At 36.6% G+C, this 19,893-nt stretch overlaps 1 protein-coding gene across 3 annotated transcripts in view; it reads right to left on the reverse strand.

Annotated features, from left to right (window-relative positions):
- TBCK (TBC1 domain containing kinase) overlaps positions 1 to 19,893 on the reverse strand; it is a 243,424-nt gene that overhangs the window by 111,928 nt on the left and 111,603 nt on the right. For all 3 annotated transcript variants that reach the window (XM_068543272.1, XM_068543270.1, XM_068543271.1), the window contains exons 21-22: positions 1,376 to 1,412; positions 220 to 381 (exon numbers count right to left, since the gene is read on the reverse strand). In XM_068543272.1, coding sequence (XP_068399373.1) covers positions 220 to 381; positions 1,376 to 1,412 — 199 coding nt within the window. The remainder of the gene's footprint in view (positions 1 to 219; positions 382 to 1,375; positions 1,413 to 19,893) is intronic.

Consider the following 19,893-nt stretch of genomic DNA (forward strand, 5'->3'; position numbering starts at 1 on the left):
AGTAAATGATAGTGAGCTATTATGACCCTGTTTTACATCTACAATGCTGGGCCAGCAGAATAGGTACTATACAAGAGAGATAATTCAGAGACGGATGATGAGGCTCAAGCAGAAGAGATTCTGAAGGCTTGTATGATTATTTTTGCAAATTGTTATAAGAATGTCTCATTATCCTATAATTAAATTTCACTTAGTAATTCCATTTATATATATCTATACCTGGTAAATCAGAGAAGAGAAGAATGCACTCATTAAAGCCATTAGACAAAAGCCGGTCACGCAGCTGCTGAAGAATTGCTACTCCGATACAGAATGGGAAGGAGGAATTCCCAAGCAGTAAGGTATCCCAGAGGTGGAAAATTTTGTGCAGTGGAAATACATCTGTAAAATGACAAATATAAATAAATTAACTGAAATTTAAAAAAAAAACTAAAACAACAACAAGCTACTTTACTAGACATGGTAATTCCCTTATGGTCAAAACTATTAAAGAACAAATACTGGCAAACTGTTTTTTATAAAATACGTATTTGGCTTTGTAGATTTATTGCTTCCTAAGGCATATTAAAAAACTGATAATCAGATTGATCAAATAGATGACATTTTCTAGCCACCATTATCAATCTTGGTATAGCTGTTACATTCATTCTGTTTCTTCCTAGAATTTTCAGGTCATATTATTCTCACAAGTTTATATACTTAGAAGAATTTTAGTATTGTTATAGATTCAGTATCATTACATTTCTATTATGCACTCTAAAAACTGCTTTTTAAAATTCCCATAAAAAAATCTGATTAGCAATTTTTTATTTTCTGAAACTTTCTTTTTTTCATTTATCAATACTCTGAACATCTTTCCAGGCCAGTGCATACAGATCTACTTCAAATATTGTATTCCATTAATCATATGTACATATTTAAGCAGAATATCCACTGTATTAATATCTGTAACTGATTAAAGTATTACATATTCACATAAACTGTTTATTTCTAGAGGAATTCTAGGATAGGAAATAACAAAAGTATTAGTTATTAGACAATCTCTAAAAATTGAGCCTGATTTGGTTGTAACAGTTGCCTTCCAAAACTTTATGTAAATACTACAGTTAATATTAATTTATTTTTCAATAGAGGGCAGAGATTTTATGAATGTCATGATATGTCAGATAGGTTTTCATCCTATAGAACAACCTTTTTGATATTTAGTAGTCAGAACAATTGAAAAATATTTCTACCCAACTATATTACCTTAGAATTACATGATGCTCATGTAATTAAATCTGGTTAGTATTATTGTAACTATAATATACTGGGGAAGAATGGAGCTTTTCTTTTGCTAATACAATATTGAAAGAAAAGGGAAAATGATACTTACGAGTAAACATGGTGAGAAACCAAGGGATGGCATAGAGCTATGAGTGGAAAAAGATAGGGATGCAGGGGATGGATAAAGAGGAAATAAAAGAGATAATTAGAATGACTTCCAGTAAACTGAATGGTAAAAAAAGCTCTATGTTTTGGTCTACTCCACTGATTAAAAACATTCTTTAACATGACATGCAGAAATAAACTCAAAATGGATTAAAGACCTAAATGTAAGGTTGGATACTATAAAACTCCCAGAGGAAAACATAGGCAGAACACTCTTTGACATAAATCACAGAAATATTTTTTTGGATCCACCTCCTAGAGTAATGGAAATAAAAACAAAAATAAACAAATGGGACATAATTAAACTGAAAAGCTTTTGCACAGCAAAGGAAACCAAAAACAAAATGAAAAGACAAACTATGGAATGGGAGAAAATATTTGAAAATGATGCGACTGACAAGCGATTAATTTCCAAAATATATAAACAGCTCACAAAGCTCTATATAAAAAAAAATCAAAAAATGGGCAGAAGATCTAAATAGATGTTTCTCCAAAGAAGACATACAGATGGCCAAGAGGCACATAAAAAGATGCTCAACATCACTAATTATTAGAGAAACACAAATCAAAACTACAATGAGGTATCACCCCACACTGGTCAGAATAGCTGTCATCAAAAAGTCTACAAATAATAAATGCTGGAGGGGGTGTGGAGAAAAAGGAACCTTCCTACACTGTTGATGGGAATGTAAATTGGTACAGCCACTATGGAGAACAGTATGAAGGTTCCTTAAAAAACTAAAAACAGAGTTACCATATGATCCATCGATCTCACTCCTGGGCATATAACTGAAGAAAACTCTAATTCAAAAAGATACATGCACCCCAATGTTCATTGCAGCACTATTTACAATAGCCAAGACACATGGAAGCAACCTAAGTGTACACTGACAGATGAATGGATGAAGAAGATGTAGTATATACATACAATGGAATATTACTCAGCCATAAAAAAGAAAGAAATAATGCCATTTGCAGCAACATGGATGGGCCTAGAGATGACCATTCTAAGTGAAGTAAGGCAGACAGTAGATGTGGAATCTAAAAAATTGATACAAATGAACTTATTTATAAAACAGAAATAGACTCACAGACATAGAAAACAACAAACTTACAGTTACCAAAGGGGAAAGGAGGGGGGATAAATTAGGAGTTTGGGATTAACATATACACACTACTGTATATAAAATAGGTAACCAACAAGGACCTACTGTATAGCACAGGGAACTATACTCAACATCTTGTAATAACCTATAATGGAAAAGAATCTAAAAAAGAATATATATATACATATATATGTATAACTGAATCACTTTGCTATATGCTAGAAACTAATACAACATTGTAAATCAATTATACTTCAATAAAAATTTAAAAAAATAAAAGAGAATCTAGACAGTTATAATTATTATCACAAATATTCTATTAAATAATGATATCTATTACAAATGCTGCAGATGATCCTTTGGCCAAGGCTTATTCCACAGAGTATTTTCATTTCATCAAAGACTACACTCAAGACAATGCCTAATGCAAACACAATACTAGCATGCTAATTTCAAAGGTCTACTTTTCAAAGGAGAACTTTTGTTCTTAGGAATAAAATATTCCTAAGATTTGAAGAGTCTTCATCAGTGTTGAGTTACCCTTACTGAGTATTTTTTGAGACATGATGAGATGATATTTGAAAAATGTCCAAAATGTCTCATTAAAAAATTTTTATGAAGCTTATGCCTTCTAATACCACTTTCTAAATTAACAGGAAGCTTCATAAGAGACTAAAAGTAATGAGATCTAGGAATGAAATAATTTGGTTCTTTAGATGAGTGACAAATTAATTTTCCTAAGTTTACTCTCTAGAAGTGAAACACACACACACATACCAATTAATTTTGTGAGATTTTGAAAGTAAGAAATCATTCTTAATTTCTAAAAGTAGAGTAAAATCTCCTTTGTTAATAACAAGTATCAAAAACCAATAATAATTTACAGAAAAATCTGAAAAAGCTCTACTTTTATGTTTTATGTCAGTGCATGCTCCTATTAGACAAAGAGTTTTGTACCTATAGGGTATTTTTGTACCTATAGGGTATTTTTGTACCTATAGGGTATTTTTGTACATATAGGGTATTTTTGTAAACCTATAGGGTTTAAATAAATAGTTTTTCAGCACCTATCAATTGAGAATTTACAAGTAGAGTTGAATATTTCTTTGCATTATACACAATTGAGTATCTACGCTATTAAATGCCAGTCAAGAACCATAAGTACAGTTATAGACTACATTAAAATCTAAGTACTGTATGTGAAATAAACCCATTGCTCCCCACAAGATCATCACTTATATACACTGACACAGCCATTACAAATGGGGAAACTGAGGAGTACAGAGGTATGTGACTTCACTATAGAGTATTGGTTGTAGAAAACAATAAAATATAATAAAATCTGAATCTTTCAGCCTAATTTAAATTTAAACATACAGTCTGTATATATAAGTTCCATCATTATTATTTAACTTTTCTTTCTTTTAAGGATATAACATAAATTATATTATGCTCTACCCTTCTGATCAAAGCCAATTGTTTGTCATTAGGAATCTTACCTGAGTTACTTCAGCAACCAACTAACAATCCCTTTACCCACATATTGAAGAGAGCGTGTGTATGAGGAAGAACACAATGTGGGGAGGAACCACCTGAAAGGATCAGGGGGAAAACATGCCAGGCTCACACAAAGCCAGGCATGGTTCATCTTACCACTAGCCAGAATTTTTTTAAAAACCCTGAAATAAACAAGGCATAAGGTAGAGTACTCAAAAGGATATTGCCGCAGAGGGAGGAACACTCCCAAACTCATTCTACGAGGCCACCATCACCCTGATACCAAAACCAGACAAAGATGTCACAAAGAAAGAAAACTACAGGCCAATATCACTGATGAACATAGATGCAAAAATCCTCAACAAAATACTAGCAAACAGAATCCAACAGCACATTAAAAGGATCATACACCATGATCAAGTGGGGTTTATCCCAGGAATGCAAGGATTCTTCAATATACGCAAATCAATCAATGTGATACACCATATTAACAAACTGAAGGAGAAAAACCATATAATCATCTCAATAGATGCAGAGAAAGCTTTCGACAAAATTCAACACCCATTTATGATAAAAGCCCTGCAGAAAGTAGGCATAGAGGGAACTTTCCTCAACATAATAAAGGCCATCTATGACAAACCCACAGCCAACATTGTCCTCAATGGTGAAAAACTGAAACCATTTCCACTAAGATCAGGAACAAGACAAGGTTGCCCACTCTCACCACTATTATTCAACATAGTTTTGGAAGTGTTAGCCACAGCAATCAGAGAAGACAAAGAAATAAAAGGAATCCAAATCGGAAAAGAAGAAGTAAAGCTGTCACTATTTGCAGATGACATAATACTATACATAGAGAATCCTAAAGATGCTACCAGAAAACTCCTAGAGCTAATCAATGAATTTGGTAAAGTAGCAGGATACAAAATAAATGCACAGAAATCTCTTGCATTTCTATACACTAATGACGAAAAATCTGAAAGTGAAATTAAGAAAACACTCCCATTTACCACTGCAACAAAAAGAATAAAATATCTAGGAATAAACCTACCTAAGGAGACAAAAGACCTGTATGCAGAAAATTATAAGACACTGATGAAAGAAATTAAAGATGATACAAATAGATGGAGAGATATACCATGTTCCTGGATTGGAAGAATCAACATTGTGAAAATGACTCTACTACCCAAAGCAATCTACAGATTCAATGCAATCCCTATCAAACTACCACTGGCATCTTTCACAGAACTAGAACAAAAAATTGCACAATTTGTATGGAAACACAAAAGACCCCGAATAGCCAAAGCAATCTTGAGAACGAAAAATGGAGCTGGGGGAATCAGGCTCCCTGACTTCAGACTATATTACAAAGCTTCAGTAATCAAGACAGTTTGGTACTGGCACAAAAACAGAAATATAGATCAATGGAACAGGATAGAAAGCCCAGAGATAAACCCACACACATATGGTCACCTTATCTTTGATAAAGGAGGCAAGAATATACAGTGGAGAAAAGACAGCCTCTTCAATAAGTGGTGCTGGGAAAATTGGACAGCTACATGTAAAAGTATGAAATTAGAACACTCCCTGACACCATGCACAAAAATAAACTCAAAATGGATTAAAGACCTAAGTGTAAGGGCAGACACTATCAAACTCTTAGAGGAAAACATAGGCAGAACACTCTATGACATACATCACAGCAAGATTCTTTTTGACCCAGCTCCCAGAGAAATGGAAATAAGAACACAAATAAACAAATGGGACCTAATGAAACTTAAAAGCTTTTGCACAGCAAAGGAAACCATAAACAAGACCAAAAGACAACCATCAGAATGGGAGAAAATATTTGCAAATGAAGCAACTGACAAAGGATTAATCCCCAAGATTTACAAGCAGCTCAAGCAGCTCAATAACAAAAAAACCAACAACCCAATCCAAAAATGGGCAGAAGACCTAAATAGACATTTCTCCAAAGAAGATATACAGATGGCCTACAGACACATGAAAGAATGCTCAACATCATTAATCATTAGAGAAATGCAAATCAAAACTACAATGAGATATCATCTCACACCGGTCAGAATGGCCATCATCAAAAAATCTAGAAACAATAAATGCTGGAGAGGGTGTGGAGGAAAGGGAACACTCTTGCACTGTTGGTGGGAATGTAAATTGATACAGCCACTATGGAGAACAGTATGGAGGTTCCTGAAAAAACTACAAATAGAACTACCATACGACCCAGCAATCCCACTACTGGGCATATACCCTGAGAAAACCATAGGTCAAAAAGAGTCATGTACCAAAATGTTCATTGCAGCTCTATTTACAATAGCCAGGACATGGAAGCAACCTAAATGTCCATTGACAGATGAATGGATAAAGAAGATGTGGCACATATATACAATGGAATATTACTCAGCCATAAAAGAAATGAAATGGAGGTATTTGTAATGAGGTGGATGGAGTTAGAGTCTGTCATACAGAGTGAAGTAAGTCAGAAAGAGAAAAACAAATACAGTATGCTAACACATATATACGGAATCTAAGGAAAAAAAAAAAAAAAAAAAAAAGGCCATGAAGAACCTAGTGGCAAGACGGGAATAAAGACACAGACCTACTAGAGAATGGACTTGAGGATATGGGGAGGGGGTGGGGTGAGATGTGACAGGGTAAGAGAGTGTCATGGACATATATACACTACCAAATGTAAAATAGATAACTAGTGGGAAGCAGCCGCATAGCACAGGGAGATCAGCTCGGTGCTTTGTGACCACCTAGAGGGGTGGGATGGGGAGGGTGGGAGGGAGGGAGATGCAAGAGGGAAGAGAAATGGGAACATATTGTATATGTATAACTGATTCACTTTGTTATAAAGCAGAAGCTAACACACCATTGTAAGGCAATTATACTTCAATAAAGATGTTAAAAAAAAAAAAAAAAAAAGGATATTGCCTTAGTAATGGGGCAAAATTATGCTCCCGAATTATGCTGCCCTGGTCTCACTTAACAAACCTTAAAAGCAAGCCTTGAAAAGATCAAACTGTTTCAATGTTACCTAGCTGCATCTCAAAATAAAGCTCAAGAACATTTACAAGAACATAAAAATATCCAATAACCAACAAGGTAAAATTCACAATGACTGAAATTCAGTAAAAAAATCAGTAGTGCAAAGTAGCAGGAAAAAAAATGATCATAATGAGGAGAAAAAAATCATTCAATCAAAATGGACAAAGAACTAACATAAATGTTTGTAATAGCAGGCAAGGATGTCAAAATGCTTTTTATATCTGTATACATATGTTCAAAAATCTAACAAATGATTGAACATGTTAAGTAGAGACATAGTAGATATAAAAAAGAACCAAAAAAACCTTTCTAGAGATGAAAAATACAATGTTTGAGTCAAAAAATACACTGAATAGGATTACGAGCAGATCAGACATTGCAGAAGAAAAGATAAGTAAGCCTGAAAATACAGCAATAGAAACTACCCAAAATGAAACACAGACAGGGGGAATAAAGAAAAACAAAACATGTCCTATGCATCAGTGAGCAACTTCAACCAGATGAATATATATGTTATTGGAGACTGTAAAAGACAGAGAGAAGATGAGAGGGGACAGAAAAAATATTTGAAGAAATAATAGCTGAACATTTTCCAAAAGTGATGAAAACTATAATCTGATATAGTAAATAATCTCAAGAACCTGAAGCACGTGAAACATGAAGAAAACTATACCAAGGTACATCATAATCAGATTTCTCAAAAAATCTTACACCATAGCCAGAGAAAAAAGGCACACTATGTAAAAGCATCAGTGAGAGGAATGTTTTCTTGTCAAAAACAGGGCACAAAAAATGACAGTGGGGCAACATTTTTCAAGTAATAAAAAAAAAAAACCTATCAACTTAGAATTGTATGTCCAGCAAAAATATCTTTCAAAGAGAAAGGTAAAATAAAGACTCTCACACAAACAGAAACTGAAAGAATTCATCAGCAGCAATCCTGCACTATAAGAAATGCTGAAGTCAGTCCTTCAGGAAGAAGGAAAATGATACCACATGGAAATCTGGACCTATACAGAAGAATGAAGAGACTCAGGATTATAAAAATGTAGTTAAATATAAAAAACTTTTATTTAAAAAAAAATCTTTAAAAATAAGTGACTCTCGGGAATTCCCTGGCAGTCCAGTGATTAGGACGCCACGCTTTCACTGCCAAGGGCCTGGGTTCAATCCCTGGCCGGGGAACGAAGATCCCACAAGCTGCGTGGCACAGCCAAAAAAAAAAAGAAAAAAAAAAAAAAAGTGACTCTCTAAAGCAAAACTAATAATTTACGTGGAGCTTATAATATATGTAGAAATAAAAGGTAGGACAACAATAATACAAATGCCAGGAGGGGAAAATGGAGGTATATGTTGTAAAGTATTTATACTATATGTGAAGTGGTATAATACTACTTAAAAGCAGATTATAATAAGTTAAAGAATTATAGTATAAACCAGAATTTCTTAACCTCAGAACTATTCACATTTTGCATTGGACAACTCTTTCGAGGGGGAGGTGTACTTTGTGTTTTAAGATTTTTGTAGCAAACCAGCCTCTTTACTAGATGCCAGTAGCACTTGCTCAGTTTTGTCAAAAATGTCTCAGACTTTGCCAAAAAATCCCGTGGGAGGCAAAACTGCCCCTGGTTGAGGACCACTGTGTAAATCTTAAAGAAACCAATAAGAAAACAACAAAGAGTTATAGCTATTGTCTCAACAAAGGAGATAAAATAGAATCACAAAAAAATATATCCAACAAATTCGAAGAAGGCAGATAAAAAGGAAAAAGAGAACAAAGAACTGATAGGACAAATAGAATAAAAATAACAAATTGGTAGGTTTAAAGGCAGCCATAGCAATAATCACAACAGAAGTCAATGGTTCTTGTGATGGTTAATTTTATGTGTAAACTTTACTGACACAGATGCCCAGACACTTAGTTAAACATTATTCCGGATGTGTCTTTAAGGGTGTTTCTGGATGAGATCAACATGAAAATCTGTAGACTTCGTAAGGCAGACTGCCCTCCCTAATGTGAGTGGGCCTCATGGAATTTGTTGGAGGTCTGAATAGAACAGAAGGTAGAGTAAGGGAGAATTCACTCTATGCCTGATAGGATAAGCAGTGAAGAAAGCATAGTTCTAGCTTGTAAGGAGCTTACAGTTCATTAAGAGCAGTAGCTATTCATCAGATATTCTCTCAATCCACTCCAATTAGGTTCTAGCCTTCACCTCGCCACCAGAACTGCTCTTCTCTTGGTCATCAAAGGTCTCCATGTTTCTAAATCTAATGGTCAATTCTCATTCTCAGTCTTTACCAATCAGCAGGCTTTGACATAATTTACTATTCTCACCTCCTCTAACCGCCTGCCCCCACCTTAACTTGGCTTCCAAGAAACCACATTCATCTAGTTTTCTGACTGCTCCTTCTCCATCTCTTTTGTTGGTTCCTATTTATCTCCCTGACTTAAATATTGGCATGCCCTATATTCAGTGCTTAGAATTTTTTTCTCTTCTATTTTCTCCAAATGATGTGAGGACTCATATTTACAGCTCTATCCCAGACCACTCTCCTGAAATCCAAACCGGTATGTACAAATGCCTACTTGACATTTCCACTTGTATATCTGATAGATATGCATATCATGTCCCAAACTAAGCTCCTGACACTGTTTCCAAAATCTGTGCCTCCAAGTATAGTCTTCCAAATCTTCGTTAAGAGCAATCCTATTCTTCCAATTGCTCAGGTAAAAAAAACTGCGGAATCATTCTTTTCTCCTCTTTCTTCCACACTGTACATTTGTCACCAGCAGTCCTGCCAGCTCTACCTTCAAAATATATCCAGAATATGAAAACTTCTCACCACTTCTACTGCTAATTTCCTGATTCAAGCCACCATCATCTCTTGCCTAGATTATTACAATAGCCCATGACTAGTCCTCTAGATTCCATCCTTGCCCCTCCTTGGATTTTTCTTACCACAGCAGGCAGAATGATCTTGTTAAAATGTTTAGATAAGAACAAGTAGCTTTCAGTGGCTTTCCACTACCAACAATAAAAGCTAAAGTCCTAACTATGATCTATAACAGCAGTCCCCAACCCTCTTGGCACCAGGGACCGGTTTCATGGAAGACAATTTTTCCACGGATGGCGGCGGGAGGGGAGGAATGGTTCAGGCAGTAATGTGAGCCGCGATGGGGAGTGGCAGATGCAGCTTCGCTTGCTTGCTTGCCCTCCCCGCCGCTCACCTCCTGATGTGCGGCCCGGGTCCCAACAGGCCGGGACCGGACAGGTCCGCGGCCAGGGGGCTGGGGACCCCTGATCTATAAGACTCTGTGTGATCTGGCCCTTCAATTACCTCTTTGACCTTCATCTCCTTGTTCCCTGCGCTCCAGTCACACTGATCTCTTGTCTCCTGGCGGCTCCTTTGGCATCCCTGGCATGCTCACACCTCAGGGCTGTAGCTCTTGCTGCTCTTGCTGTTGCTTCTGTTTGGATTGCTCCTTTCCTCAATTCATTAAGGCATTTATTCAGAAGTCACCTTTTCTGTGAGGCTTTACCTTACTGAAATATTCAATCCCTCCTTCACCTGAGCACTTAACCTCCATGTCCCTGATTTAGCTGTTTTTTGTTTTTTCTTCAGTACTTATCACTACCTAACATACCACAAAGTATATTTATCTTTATTGTCTACCCCCCACTAAAATATAAGTTGAATGACGGCAGAGATTTCTGTCTTTTTTTTTTTTTCCATTGATGTAACCAGGGCCTAGGAAAATGTCTGGTACATAATAGGCACTCAAATATTTGTTGAAAGAATGAAATATATAATAAAGATATTTGAAAGGGACAGATTAAAAGATTAAATAGTCACAAGATTACACAATTTATTGACAAGTTTTCAATACATATGAAATAAAGAGAAAATCAGTTAATCTTCCTTGGTGTGTGTGTGTGTGTGTGTGTGTGTGTGTGTGTGTGTATCCGTCATATTAAATAGTGGCAAGTATGGAAAAAACATTAAACTTGAAATGTTGAACTATATACCTATACTTTGATAACAATTATGAAAACAGTTATTAGAAATAAGCAAAATGAAGCATATTCTAATAAATATTTGAAAAGTAATAATTCAAGTTGAATAAATTTCTTTAATATATAACAACTCCTAGGCGCTCACCAGCACCAGTCACTGCTTACCAACTAAAGTCAAGTAAATAAATATGTAATATACTCTGTGAGACTGTAATGCCTGTTATTTATTCCTTCTATTATTTCTCCCTATTAAAATTTTAACTGATATTTTCATCTTAAATAATTTCTTAGCATATTGATATATCTTCATAATACAGTCTGATACAAAAAAGACAGCAAAATAAGATAATTCTGAATACTAGGGTAGTTTAGGTTTTAATTTAAAAAATAACAATGAAATATTTTCTTACAAATATGAAAAATATATAAAATTAGTCTTATTAAGTTAGAGATATTATTAGCTACTTCCCGATTTAGAGTTGGAAACAAATCCAGTGAAAAGAAATCATACATTCATACATTCTGTTTTCTCCAGATCATGAAATTATATGTTCTTGAATTAGCCTAGTGCTAGTCTGCTGAAAGAGTCAGCTGAGTAAATACTGCCCCCTAGCAATAATCAAGAAAGTATAGTGTTATTTACCATTTCATGAAGTCTTTCTATATGGTCTGGTAATGTCAAAGTTAGAAACATCAATAGGAAAAACAAAGGCAGGGGCTCATTAACTTGATTTTCAAGAGCAGAAAATTAAGGCTCAAAAACTTACAAATGTATAAAAATGAAAAAGATTAAAACAGGAAATATTTCTTATAATATAAACTCTAGGTGAATCTTTTGTCAAATGGATTTATTTACAAACATATTATATGTTCTCTCTAACATACATAGTAATAATAAAAATTAATACAAAAGGGAGTCCCTTCTAATTGACTTTCTTAATCTATTTTTTTATGAACATATTTTCTGTTTACCTCAAGTCAAAAGCATTTTTATATTTAAGTTACTGTAAGCCACATCTGTAAAATGCATGTTGACCATTAGATGGATGCTTTGCAATGATTCTCTGCCTTAAAAAAATGTACATCTAGCCATTCAAGTAAAGGATGCTTGAAAAACAGCAGGTTTTCAAAGCAGTAGACTATCATATACTTCCTTGAAACTTTGAAACTCTGGTTTTGTCATCTGGTAGCTACATATCTCTTTGAACCTTTAGGATTATTGTGAAGATTAGTTAATGGCTCTAAAACACCTGGCAGATGATGTGGCATATATCAGATATCAGCATAGGAAGTACAATTATCATTCTTAATAACAGCCCAGAAGCTTCTACAATAGGAAAGTATTTCAACAACCCAAAATTCTGAGTTAACCTCATGAAGCCATCTAACAAAAGCTACACACGTTTTGGAACCAGGAGATAGAAGTGGAAGGTAAAGAGAAGAGAATCCTGAGCACTGGGAACTGTACATGATGTTTCACAGGTCGAGGTAGACTCAATTAATGCAAGGCACAGATGAAGAAGGCTAAAGTATTTCCAGTCCTGCTGGCTCTCAGAATCAATATTCCTCAATCCCATGCCAACTACTCTGAGTTCACAAAATTTCAAAAATACTTACATAAAATCTTTTCCCTCAACTTTTCAAATTCTACAAGATCCTTTATTTTGTCTATATCTGACTCTCTATTGCCTTCTTAACCACATATAAAATAACATGACTTGATATGAAGGAAAATTCTTGAAAATCAAGAATATGTCCCATAAAACATTTGTATTATTCCATTGTGTTACTCATTTTCAAAAGACTGTTAGCTTTTTCAACGATGAACAAAGATGACGGCTTACGTTAAACCAGGATAAATTCGGTGGAATGGGAAAGGGTTTCACATAAATAAAAAAACTACATAATACAGGCAAAAGCGGTAATAAACAGCTGTCCTTATTTAACAGTACTACTGGTCTCCTAATCTTCTTAGAATCTTGGGGAAACATTTGCAAGTACAAAACCTGCCTTCATAACCAGCAACAAGGGGACAAAAGTCAGGAGGTGAGAATTATAAATCTATATGATAACAGTGATTTAAGAGCAACTCTTTAGAATATTTTAAATAGAAAAAAATTACATTCTGATATTTTTGTGAACCAGTAACCCAGAAACAAAAGAATATCTGTTTCTAATCTTTATCTTAATAAAGAAGCCAATAAATACTGCATTCTTGTAGATAAAACAAAGTAGTATGGAACACAGTACCTCGCACATTAATGACTGTATTGAATCTATAAGACGTGCTATGTAACACCTTCTGGGAGATGGAAAAGTACCTCAAAAATCAAGCAATAAAAAAGGTTAAAATTTAAAATGAAGTAGCAATCTCACCAACTCGGACAAACAAGAAAGTCTGTATTGTTGTTAGTATCATATTTCCTCCAGCAAAGTGTTTGTTAACTAATGCAGCAAAATAATATATCCATTATAGCTAGTAATATAATGCTTTTCTAAATGTAAATCATATTAACATAACCAAAGAAACAGTGCAACATGAACAGATTCTAATAAGTAAAACAAGAACACCGATAATGGTTAACCCCTTAATACTAACTATGTACCTGGAACTGTGTTAAACGGTTTATATGTATTATCTCATTTAATCATCACAATAATCCTAAGAGGTAAGATTTATTATAATCAACATTAAGAGGACTGTGGATAAGAAAAACTAACTTAAGTGTTTAGCTAGTAAGTTGAAGAGTCCGGATGAGAAACCTGCCCCATTTGACACCAATGTCTGAGTGCTTACCCAAATTGTGGTCACAGACTTCTGGGGATCTTCAAGACCCTTCAGGGGCCCCAAACTTCAAAGCTATTTTTATAACAATACTGAGATGTTTTTGCTCTTTTCTACTATGTTAACATTTGTGCTAATGGTGCAAAAACCACTGGTGAATAAAACTGCTGGCATCTCATCACAAATCAAGGTAGTGGAACAGAAGTATAGAAGTCATATTCTTGTGAAGGAGTAAAAATTATTAATTTTGTAAAATATCTTTTAAAATGTTCCATGAGACAAAATGGGAAGTATGCATAAAGTACTTGCACTGTGCACTGAAGTAAAAGATTGTCTTGAGAGGGAGCTTCAGGATGGCGAAAGAGTAAGACGTGGAGATCACCTTCCTCCCCACAAATACATCAGAAATGTAACTACATGTGGAACAACTCCTACAGAACACCTACTGAACGCTGGCAGAAGACCTCAGACCTCCCAAAAGGCAAGAAACTCCCCACGTACCTGGGTAGGGCAAAAGAAAAAAGAAACAACAAAGACAAAAGAATAGGGACAGGACCTGCACCTCTGGGAGGGGGCTGTGAAGGAGGAAAGGTTTCCACACACTAGGAAGCCCCTTCAGCGGCGGAGACTGCGGGTGGCAGGGGGGGGGAGCTTCGGAGCCACGGAGGAAAGTGCAGCAACAGGGGTGCGGAGGGCAAAGCGGAGAGATTCCCGCACAGAGGATCGGTGCCGACCAGCACTCACCAGCCCGCAAGGCTTGTCTGCTCACCCGCCGGGGCGGGCGGGGGCTGGGAGCTGAAGCTCGGGCTTCGGAGGTCGGATCCCAGGGAGAGGACTGGGGTTGGCTGCATGAACACAGCCTGAAGGGACTATTGGGACTCCCAGCTAGCTGGGAGGGAGTCCGGGAAAAAGTCTGCAGCTGCCAAAGAGGCAAGAGACCTTTTCTTGCCTCTTTATTTCCTGGTGCGCGAGGAGAGGGGATTCAGAGCACCGCTTAAAGGAGCTCCAGAGATGGGTGTGAGCCGCGGCTATCAGCGCGTACCCCAGAGACAGGCATGAGATGCTAAGGCCGCTGCTGCCGCCACCAAGAAACCTGTGTGCAAGCACAGGTCACTCTCCACACCGCCCCTCCCGGGAGCCGGTGCGGCCCGCCACTGCCAGGGTCCCGTGATCCAGGGACAAATTCCCCGGGAAAACGCACGGTGCCTCAGGCTGGTGCAACGTCACGCCGGCCTCTGCCGCCGCAGGCTCACCCCGCACTCTGTACCCCTACCTCCCCCCGGCCTGAGTGAGCCAGAGCCCCTGAAGCAGCTGCTCCTTTAACCCCATCCTGTCTGGGTGGAAACAGACGCCCTCAGGCGACCTACACGCAGAGGCGGGGCCAAATCCAAAACTAAACCCCGGGAGCTGTGCAAACAAAGAAGAGAAACGGAAATCTTCCCCAGCAGCCTCAGGAGCAGCGGATTAAATCTCCACAATCAACTTGATGTACCTGCATCTGTGGAATCCCTGAATAGACAACGAATCATCCCCAATTGAGGAGGTGGACTTTGGGAGCAACAATATATAAATTTTTTTTCCTTTTTCTCTTTTTGTGAGTGTGTATGTGTATGCTTCTCTGTGTGATTTTGTCTGTATAGCTTTGCTTTTACCATTTGTCCTAGGGTTCAGTCTGTCCTTTTTTTATTACTTAAAAAAATTTTTTTTACTAATTATTTTTTATTTTAATAACTTTATTTTATTTAATCTTCTTTCTTTCTTCCTTTCCTTTTTTTCTCCCTTTTATGCCGAGCTGTGTGGATGACAGGCTCTTGGTGCTCCAGCCAGGCGTCAGGGCTGTGCCTCTGAGGTGGGAGAGCCAAGTTCAGGACACTGGTCCACAAGAGGCCTCCCAGCTCAACGTAATATCAAATGGCGAAAAGCACCCAGAGATCTCCATCTCAACCCCAAGACCCAGCTCCACTCAACGACGAGCAAGGTACAGGGCTGGAATGGACACCCTATGCCAAACAACTAGAAAGACAGGAACACAACCCCATCCATTAGCAGAGAGGCTGCCTAAAATCATAATAAGGCCACAGACCCCCCAAAACATACCACCAGAAGTGGACCTGCCCACCAGAAAGACAAGATCCAGCCTCATCCACCAGAATACAGGCACTACTCCCCTCCACCAGGAAGCCTACACAACCCACTGAACCAACCTTAGCCACTGGGGACAGACACCAAAAAAAAACAGGAACTACGAACCTGCAGCCTGTGAAAAGGAGACCAAAAACACAGTAAGTTAAGCAAAATGAGAAGACAGAGAAACACACAGCAGATGAAGGAGCAAGGCAAAAAACACCAGACCTAACAAATGAAGAGGAAATAGGCAGTCTACCTGAAAAAGAATTCAGAATAATGATAGTAAAGATGATCCAAAATCTTGGAAATAGAATGGAAAAAATACAAGAAACGTTTAACAAGGACGTAGAAGAACTAAAGAGCAAACAAACAGTGATGAAGGACACAATAAATGAAATTTAAAATTCTCTAGAAGGGATCAATAGCAGAATAACTGAGGCAGAAGAATGGTTAAGTGACTTGGAAGATAAAACAGTGGAAATAACTACCACAGAGCAGAATAAAGAAAAAAGAATGAAAAGAATTGAGGACAGTCTCAGAGACCTCTGGGACAACATTAAACACACCAACATTTGAATTATAGGGGTGCCAGAAGAAGAAGAGAAAAAGAAAGGGACTGAAAAAATATTTGAAGGGATTATAGTTGAAAACTTCCCTAATATGGGAAAGGAAACAGTTAATCAAGTCCAGGGAGCACAGAGAATTCCATACAAGATAAATCCAAGGAGAAACACACCAAGACACATATTAATCAAACTCAAAAATTAAACACAAAAAATATTAAAAGCAGCAAGGGAAAAAAAACAAATAACACACAAGGGAATCCCCATAAGGTTAACAGCTTATCTTTCAGCAGAAACTCTGCAAGCCAGAAGGGAGTGGCAGGACATACTTAAAGAGATGAAGGAGAAAAATCTACAACCAAGACTACTCTACCCAGCAAGGATCTCATTCAGATTTGACAGAGAAATTAAAACCTTTACAGACAAGCAAAGGCTAAGAGAATTCAGCACCACCAAACCAGCTTTACACCAAATGCTAAAGGAAATTCTCTAGGCAGGAAACACAAGAGAAGGAAAAGACCTACAGTAACAAACCCAAAACAATTAAGAAAATGGTAATAGGAACATACATATCGATAATTACCTCAAATGTAAATAGGTTAAATGCTCCAACCAAAAGACATAGACTGGCTCAATGGATATGTAAACAAGACCCATATATATGCTATCTACAAGAGACTACCTCAGACCTAGGGACACATACAGACTGAAAGTGAGGGGATGGAAAAAGATATTCCATGCAAATGGAAATCAAAAGAAACCTGGAGTAGCAAATCTCATATCAGACAAAATAGACTTTAAAACGAAGAGTATTACAAGAGACAAAGAAGGACACTACATAATGATCAAGGGATGAATCCAAGAAGAAGATATAACAATTGTAAATATTTATGCACCCAACATAGGAGCACCTCAATACATAAGGCAAATACTAACAGCCATAAAAGGGGAAATCGACAGTAACACAATCATAGTAGGGGACTTTAACACCCCACTTTCACCAATGGACAGATCATCCAAAATGAAAATAAATAAGGAAACACAAGCTTTAAATGATACATTAAACAAGATGGACTTAATTGATATTTGTAGGACATTCCATCCAAAAACAACAGAATACACATTCTTCTCAAGTGCTCATGGAACATTTTCCAGGATACATCATATCTTGGGTCACAAATCAAGCCTTGGTAAATTTAAGAAAATTGAAATTGTATCAAGCATCTTTTCTGACCACAATGCTATGAGACTAGATATCAATTATAAGAAAAAAATCTGTAAAAAATACAAACACATGTAGGCTAAACAATACACTACTTAATAATTAAGAGATCACTGAAGAAATCAAAGAGGGAATCAAAAAATACCTAGAAACAAATGACAATGAAAACACGACGACCCAAAACCTATGGGATGCAGCAAAAGCAGTTCTAAGAGGGAAGTTTATAGCAATACAATCCTACCTTAAGAAACAAGAAACATCTCAAATAAACAACCTAACCTTACACCTAAAGCAATTAGAGAAAGAACAAAAAACCCCAAAGTTAGCAGAAGGAAAGAAATCATAAAGATCAGATCAGAAATAAACGAAAAGGAAATGAAGGAAACGATAGCAAAGATCAATAAAACTAAAAGCTGTTCTTTGAGAAGATAAACAAAATTGATAAACCATTAGCCAGACTCATCAAGAAAAAAAGGGAGAAGACTCAAATCAATAGAATTAGAATGAAAAAGGAGAAGTAACAACTGACACTGCAGAAATACAAAGGATCATGAGAGATTATTACAAGCAACTATATGACAATAAAATGGACAACCTGGAAGAAATGGACAAATTCTTAGAAATGCACAACCTTCCGAGACTGAACCAGGAAGAAACAGAAAATATGAACAGACCAATCACAAGCACTGAAATTGAAACTGTGATTAAAAATCCTCCAACAAACAAAAGCCCAGGACAGGATGGCTTCGCAGGCGAATTCTATCAGACATTTAGAGAAGAGCTAACACCTATCCTTCTCAAACTCTTCCAAAATATAGCAGAGGGAGGAACACTCCCAAACTCATTCTATGAGGCCACCATCACCCTGATACCAAAACTAGACAAAGATGCCACAAAGAAAGAAAACTACAGGCCAATATCACTGATGAACGCAGATGCAAAAATCCTCAACAAAATACTAGCAAACAGAATTCAACAGCACATTAAAAGGATCATACACCATGATCAAGTGGGGTTTATCTCAGGAATGCAAGTGTTCTTCAATATACGGAAATCAATCAATGTGATACACCATGTTAACAAATTGAAGGAGAAAAACCATATGATCATCTCAATAGATGCAGAGAAAGCTTTCGACAACATTCAACACCCATTTATGATAAAAACCCTCCAGAAAGTAGGCACAGAGGGAACTTTCCTCAACATAATAAAGGTCATATATGACAAACCCACAGTCAACATCGTCCTCAATGGTGAAAAACTGAAACCATTTCCACTAAGATCAGGAACAAGACAAGGTTGCCCACTCTCACCACTATTATTCAACACAGTTTTGCAAGTTTTATCCACAGCACTCAGAGAAGAAAAAGAAATAAAAGGAATCCAAATCGGAAAAGAAGAAGTAAAGCTGTCACTGTTTGCAGATGACATGATACTATACATAGAGAATCCTAAAGATGCTACCAGGAAACTACTAGAGCTAATCAATGAATTTGGTAAAGTAGCAGGATACAAAATTAATGCACAGAAATCACTTGCATTCCTATACACTAATGATGAAAAATCTGAAATTGAAATTAGGAAAACACTCCCATTTACCACTGCAACAAAAAGAATAAAATATCTAAGAATAAACCTACCTAAGGAGACAAAAGACCTGTATGCAGAAAATTATAAGACACTGATGAAAGAAATTAAAGATGATACAAATAGATGGAGAGACATACCATGTTCTTGGATTGGAAGAATCAACATTGTGAAAATGACTATACTACCCAAAGCAATCTACAGGTTCAATGCAATCCTTATCAAAGTACCACTGGCATTTTTCACAGAACTAGAGCAAAAAATTGCACAATTTGTATGGAAACACAAAAGACCCCGAATAGCAAAGCAATCTTGAGAAAGGAAAACGGAGCTGGAGGAATCAGGCTCCCTGACTTCAGACTATACTACAAAGCTACAGTAATCAAGACAGTATGGTACTGGCACAAAAACAGAAATATAGATCAATGGAACAGGATAGAAAGCCTAGAGATAAACCGACGCACATATGGTTACCTTATCTTTGATA

The sequence above is a fragment of the Eschrichtius robustus genome, chromosome 4 (assembly GCF_028021215.1).
Source record: "Eschrichtius robustus isolate mEscRob2 chromosome 4, mEscRob2.pri, whole genome shotgun sequence".
Taxonomy (NCBI): Eukaryota; Metazoa; Chordata; class Mammalia; order Artiodactyla; family Eschrichtiidae; genus Eschrichtius; species Eschrichtius robustus.